The sequence below is a fragment of the Mytilus californianus genome, unplaced genomic scaffold (genome assembly GCF_021869535.1).
Source record: "Mytilus californianus isolate M0D057914Y unplaced genomic scaffold, xbMytCali1.0.p SCAF_10, whole genome shotgun sequence".
In the NCBI taxonomy this organism is placed as follows: domain Eukaryota; kingdom Metazoa; phylum Mollusca; class Bivalvia; order Mytilida; family Mytilidae; genus Mytilus; species Mytilus californianus.
In genome coordinates, this window is record NW_026262582.1 from 48,453,567 (window position 1) to 48,460,947 (window position 7,381).

Consider the following 7,381-nt stretch of genomic DNA (forward strand, 5'->3'; position numbering starts at 1 on the left):
AAAAGACGTGTTGCATCCAAAATCAAATTATTTTGAAATAAACAAGAGTTTGTCGTTTGAATGTTCAAAGCACATATAGAATATGTCTTGATTGATTGCTTATTTTGTTGATTGCTTTAAGTCGCATCATCACCAAAAGGCATCCTCGCGGCGAGAGCTTTTTTTTAATATTTCATCATCTTAAAAGCATATGATACTTCAATTTAAGTAAAAAAGAAGAGTATGTTTAATATAATTGAATTGGTAATTTTCATCATAAAAACACGTGTACATATACTTTTTTTAACATACAATGTTTTATTTCATCCGAATCTTCAGGAAATGTACGGCTATTGAATTATTGTCTTCCCGTACTCTTATCCATCGTCAATGGTGACAGCTTTTCTATTCACTGCGACATCAACATGGGTCGTCTCGTTATAAATTAGATAATCGCAATTCGAAAGTTCAAAGGAAAAACTGTGATGGAAGAAAATGTAAACAAACATGGAAGATAGATAGTATTAACAGATTTGACAGAAAAAATATACTTCACTAAATCATTTTCTTACTGTTATGAAAATAGTTAAATAACAAATAGGAACGCATTGGATATAAGGAAAAACACATCTAAATAAACATCTCTCTAGCATCACATTTATCATTAATGTGCTCACCTCACTATCCATGATCTGTATCAAGGTCAGGTTCGGTAAACTTCGGCAACAACAACCTAAAGTTAATTAACACCCAAAGTTTTCGATTGAAAATTACCGATTGAACTATGTGTCTGTCAATTAAACGTTATGGATTCGTAATAAATGTAAAAGAAAAAAACATCCATAGAGAACTTAGTTTAAAGTACATAAAAGCATTATTTAATCCGTTTCTGAACATTTTGATCATTAGAAACGTAATTAACGATACGTATATGAAATTCGAAAATATATCCCAGTATTGTTTATGCGAAATAATATAACTAAACTCTACTATTTTGTTGTTTTTGGGTAAACTTTAAGTCCTTTCGGTCAATTCAGCTTTTCGACGTTTTTAATTGGTTTTTGGTTCCACAACATTTTGGCCTTGTACATCATTTAACAAACATTAAGTATCAAAATGCGTATCTTGAGAAGTAAAATTGGCACCGTTTTTTTTTTTTTTTTTTTTTTTTTTTTTTTTTCTATTACGATAAATGCTCTGGTTTTTCCGAGTTCTATGGAATAAAATAAGACATTTAACATTATTGGCAAATTTCCATCATAAGTTCAAAAAGCTATTTCAACAGTTCGATGTACAGTCGAAAGACTCAAACATAACATAATTTTTATGAATGTTTATTCGGTTTCTAATGCAAAAGTCAGTTGTGAATAAAGTTTGATTATGTATCATAGGTAAACAAATACATAGTTGATTGATCTGTAACTTTAAAAAAAAAATACGCTTCAGTTAGCGTCATTTATATGAATTAATTGAAATTGTTGAACTATTAGCAACTTTCACAGGAGAATTGCATTCCAAGACAGAAATAAAATCCCAAGAAAATACTATTACTACTGAAGTAGTAAAAAATCGTGGTGTTGTTAGAAAATTAAAGACGATGTTTGGTGTAAACAAACCAGTTAAGGAAATAAAGGTGTCTGTGACAAAAGAAAGATTTTTGGAGGAATCACTGAAGGCTGGAAAGAAGAAACTACATCAGAAGAAAATAGCTCCTGTTATCATTTGGGACTTTGGAGGACAAGATGTATTCTATAGTACCCATCAAACTTTTTTGACATATCGAGCAATTTACTTGTTAGTTTTAGATGGTTCAAGAAAACTTGACGATCCGTGTCCGTTCGAACAGTATCTGCCTGGCAAAAGTGGACGTAAAACAGCGGGAGGTAATAATATGATTGTAAATATATAATCTTTTATGATGTAGATCTATGATATAATTAGAAGAGAGAACCTATTCATCCTCTTCGCAGAATCCTCGAAACTTACAATAGAGAGGCGTAAGATACCAAAGGGTATCATAACTCATAAGTCGAAAAGTAAGTGACAATGCCATAGGGAAAATCGAATTAAGACTAAAAGACCAAAATCAGAACAAAATATGAAAACATAGATAACTTAAGAGCAACACAGGTCCACTAAAAGCTGGGGTGATCTGAGGTGCTCTTGAAGGGTAGGCAACTTGTGCTCTATATTTGGTATCCGTTGTGATGGTCATATAAGTATGCACCTTGTGATAAGTTTAATCAACAGGTAACATTCAAGGAAAAGGGAGCGGGATTGTGATTATGACATATCCGTAGTCGTCGCTGAAACAGATATTTCATAACGGACCACCAACCAATATAAATATAATTCAATCTGTTTAACATATAAATCCTGTGTCCAAGCTTTGCTAACAATGATATGAAAACGTTCGGTTCTACTTCCTGTTGTAAAGATCCTCTGGTTCTGCAGAATAATACACATCTTCAAAATTTTTAAGGCTGAAATTTCATTGGCTGATGTGATAATTACGAGGACAGAAAGTCAAATGGTGTGTTGTCAGATCCTTGAAAGCTAAGCTTAGACACATGATCTGCATTTTGATCAGATTGTATTAAATCAAGAACAATAACTTCATGTTAATATTAAATAATGCTGAAGTATGGTTAAGTTCAAAGAGAATCATAGTTTCTTCATTTTTGCTTCAAATGAAAGTCAGTTCAACTGATATTTACGCTAAAAAAAACTGACAACACCATTTCTTCTCTCTTCCAATACTTTAATGTCGTTATGAATCAAATGTTGATACTGACAAAATAAATTTTAGACTATACAATATAAGTTTCTTTGCAATTGTATAAAGTCATTTGGCTGTCTACCCTTAACACTAGTGTTCCTTATTTTAAATGAAAGAATCATTCCAGTCTTTTTTAATATAAAACATAAGGCCATCGTAGATGCACATAATCTGTTGAAGGAAGGGATACTTCGTACTCACCAATCCGATTCGAACGCAGGTTCTCTGTAACTTATATCATTAAGATTTTATGAGTTTATTGACAACAAATGGTATACGTTTAGCAATCGACCTCAAGAAATCACCAAATTAGATCGGTTGATGACTAAACTCTACAAATCTAAAAATCGCAAGTTGTAGACCTACCATTTCTATGTAGTCATAACATTATCGGTGTCAATTTCAGTGCACCATATGCTCGTTTAGACAGTTAATGATTGTGCAGTTCTTGAGTCCAAAACCTAATACAAACATAGAAGAGATGATTAAGAACTAAAAGAAAAACCCAAACATAGACAATAGATTATAGCCATGCATGAGTGAGATGCATTCCTTAATTTGAGATAACTTTGATATCGTATAACAGCAAATCCGAATATAACAATATCCATATTGGTGACAGTACCAAATAACTGTCAACTATGGTGGTGCTACATCGATTCACTTACAGTGCCAACCAGCAGGTGCATCAGTGACAATCCATTATTAATGCTTGCAAATGATGTATACAACCCTTATTTGATACTATATTTTCATGATTTGATTGACTGTTATTGAATATCTGTGTCACAGATAGCCATGTTCCAATTTACATACACACGTCCCGTTTTCTCTCCTTAGATTATAAATTAACAGAATGCGATTTATCATCGACGTTTAACCCCACTATGGGCAACTCGACTGCTGCAATTAGTGTTTCAGGGTTTGCATTGCTTTCCATATCACCGCAATCTTCTATCAGCAGTCAAAAGGTTTTTAAACACCCATAAAATGTTGTCTTAAAATTATATGCCTCCAAAATTGACTGTTTATTACACCCACGTCACAATACCGATTTTCAAATTGAGAACATGTGAAGCGTTAGTAGGCATTGACAGAAATTGTAAGTGCTTAATAGGTTTTTGATACCGAGTGTGTATCAGCAGAAATAAATAACCAAATCAGTTATATAAAAAATTGTACCTTTTAATATATTTTGAATAGACAATACCACATAGCTAGCATTAGAAAATTGGAAATCATATATGTGATCAGTTCTAACAAAAGCTTTCTTTTAAATACAATTTGCGGTATATATTTTGACTCTTTTACTCAAAACATTATTCATAGTAATGTAACAACATCAATATAGAAAGAGAGGTTCATAAATGTCTTCACTATTGGCCTTTAAATGATTTGAAATAAAGACAAGAAGGATAGGGCAAGCTGGTTAGGTTATAAGAAACTGAAGATGCGTCGGAAATTATCACATAGACACGTTTCGTGCACGTTGAATGTGTACATATTGTTAATGTTAAGTTTGAACTATCGTTTACGTAATGATTTACTGATTCATGATTGCTACTTTCATTTTTGAACTTTCAATTGTCTTATCTTTGGTTTTCTGTTTTCTATAATATTGTTAACCTGTTATTAAGATAATCTGTGTGAGTTGATTCAACTTATCTTGTCGACCAAAAACCAACTTTTCGTTTGTACTGAACTCGTCAAAGAGTATACTCAGTTAAAATTTAGTCGCACAATTAAAGGCAATAATGCAATACGCTTATATGTTCAGAATGCATGACATGTACCTGTCTCTACTGGTCCGGGCTACGGGTATAAATCTGACATTGTATTTTTCTAGACTACTTGAAATTTTGGATAAATACCATAGTCACATACTGTAAAGGAAGCGGACCAGGGTTTCCTAAGATCATCATTGCATTAACGCACAAGGATAAATTGAAAGCTGTAAGTATATATCCAATGTGTAAAGATTTTGCAGTGTATTTGTCTGGGTTGTTGTCTTATTGATATATCTTTAGCTTTCTATACCCTACATTTCTATTTGTTACTAGCATGACAAAAGTCTAGTATGTTAATACTGAATATGAAATACATTCATCGTCGCATCAACTATAATACTTAATAAGATAATTGAAAACAATAAATAAAACAAATGGTTCAAATCTCAAAAAACATTTTTTACTAATAAAAAAATAACAATTTGAAACAAAATAGACACTTTGATAAACATGATAAAATCAGACTTCACCAATGTATTTAAAGTTTATTTTTAATTTTTTATTAAATTATATTTAAAAAAAATAGAGATGGTGGATTATATCAATTTATCAATTCATCCAAGAATGTTATAATCATGATAATGTACAGTGTATGTAAAAGGTATTTCAATTTGGCGGATAGACAATGATATGTTTTTTTTTCTCTTTTTTGTTAAGTTCATTTTGAAAGATAATAAAAAAAAACTCCAAAGCAAATTAAAAAAATCAAAGTCCATAAAAACAAAATTAAACGCCATCAATCGAAGAAACCAGTTGAAAATAAACTCATCATAGATACCAGGATTAAATTTTGTATTAACGCCGACGCGCGTTTTGTCTACAAAAGACTCCTCAGTGACGCTCGAATCCAAAAAAGTTAAAAAGTCCAAATAAAGTACGAAGTTACCACTGTTATACTCCTGACTTAGTACAAAGAATAAAAAAAAATAGTACCGTTAGATGACCGAAAAACCACCGAGTGTCGTCCTACTACTGAAGAAATTATCCGTTGATACAAAAAAAAAGTAGGAATAGTGCAATCATATTATAGATGTTATTATTTTTATTGAGCGTAATTATTGAAGAGATATTATTTTCTCTATCAAAGGTCTTAAATAAAAACATTCTTATATATGTGTTTGTTCAATTTTACGATACAGATTCCGTTTGATTTTATATTACATGTGATATTTAAACATGTAATGATTAGTATTGCTGATATAAAGATAACGTACTCTTTCTGTTTCGTCGTTTTACATTGAAAATTCGAACTTTTCATAGAATGAAATGAGATTGCATACGGCCAGAATTATAAGCAATGAAATAATAACCCCCTTTTCAACAAACATGTGTATAAATAAATTTCAAAGACACATTCTTTCAACAACTTTTGCATAAAAACGTTAATAAACTTATATAACTACTTAAAATAACGACGGTACAAATGATAAAAACAAAATAGCGACATTTAAATTGATGAAAACAGATGTAACTATGATTAACATATCTCATTTAAATCTAAACGGTAACATGAAAAAAGATTTGTTGTGACTAGAATTTCTTTTTTTTCATTGATGGATAAAAACAAATAAACAGTATATTGAAGATAATATAATTGTTTATAGAAGGAAGTTGAACCAAGACGGCAACAAATGTTCAATGATATAGAGGAAATGTTTTCGGGAAGTCCGCTGCTTTCACATTTAGTAATTCAAGACAAAATGTTTGTTAATGCTAAAGACAAACTTGACCAAGAAATGTTTAAGATTAAAATGATCATTACTGAACAAGCCATGAAGCAACCGACATGGGCCAAAAACTTCCTAAATGCTTCATTCCCCTTGAACTAGAATTTGAATCGCTTGTACATGTCAATGTTCCTTTGATAACCATGGAGCATATGAAAACGATAAACGCCAATCAGCCTGTTCGTCCTCTGACGGAAGATGAATTGAAAGTATTTCTAAAGTTTCAGCATTCTGTCGGGCGAATCTTATACTTTGATGAAGCAAATTTGGATCAACACATCATTCTTGCCCCGACACACCTGATTGATGCCTTTAAATCAATCGTTACTGATAGGAGATTCTGTGAAGGTGACAGCCTGAGAACGGTATCTTGGGATTTGATGAGCAAGAAAGGCGTAATCGAGAAGAAATCTATAGCAAAAATCTGGATGAAGAGTAAATACAAGAAACTTAAAGAACATGATGAATATTTGCTAGGAGTCATGACACATCTTGATATACTGGTTGAACCAAAACGGTATGATACGTTGCACAAACGTATACCAGCCGAATTCTACTACGTTGCCAGCATGGTTAGAACCAAAAATACAACTGGTTATTTTGAGTCGCCAACCTTCGCACAGAGAAACATCGCTATAGCGTTTAGTACATCCTCGTTAATGATACCTCCAGTTTTATCCTTTAGATTTGTCAGTTATTGCTTGAGTCTTTTAGCAGTGAAAAGGTACGGAAAGAAGAACGATGAAATGTTGTTTCATCGGTCAGCAGTCTTTACAATCGACCCATCTCTAGATATGTGCGTTAACTTTGATGATAAGATCATTGTTGTTCGCCTTGTTCATTCAACAAACCGAACACTTATCATGAGAGATCTAGCATCTAGTATCAGAGAATGTTTGGCTGTTGCGCTCGAGAAAACTAGTCAGCTTTACGTCAAAACAAGCAGCACAGAATCTGTTACAGATAATTCCTCATTCAACTTGAATTTGTGTTGTGGTTCGCCGGTTGATCCTTGTCTCCTGCCCATGTTTAAACTTGAAGAACAAGCTGATTCATGGATATGTCCAAAGCATGGAATTGAGCACACCAAAGATGTTCTATCTTCTTGG

At 32.2% G+C, this 7,381-nt stretch overlaps 1 protein-coding gene across 1 annotated transcript; it reads left to right on the forward strand.

The window, feature by feature from the left end:
* Positions 1-1,485: 1,485 nt before the first annotated feature.
* Positions 1,486-7,116, forward strand: LOC127719090 (probable serine/threonine-protein kinase roco4). Its single transcript, XM_052225126.1, has 3 exons — positions 1,486-1,862; positions 4,605-4,711; positions 6,150-7,116. Exons 1-3 carry the CDS (start codon positions 1,577-1,579, stop codon positions 6,372-6,374), a joined length of 618 nt encoding a protein of 205 aa, XP_052081086.1. The 5' UTR covers positions 1,486-1,576; the 3' UTR covers positions 6,375-7,116.
* Positions 7,117-7,381: the final 265 nt, after the last annotated feature.

Coding starts and splice junctions, on each gene's coding strand:
- LOC127719090 (XM_052225126.1), top strand. CDS start 1,577: ATGTTTGGTGTAAACAAACCAGTTAAGGAAATAAAGGTGTCTGTGACA. Junction 1,863..4,604: donor TGGACGTAAAACAGCGGGAG/GTAATAATATGA, acceptor GTATTTTTCTAG/ACTACTTGAAATTTTGGATA. Junction 4,712..6,149: donor ACAAGGATAAATTGAAAGCT/GTAAGTATATAT, acceptor AATTGTTTATAG/AAGGAAGTTGAACCAAGACG.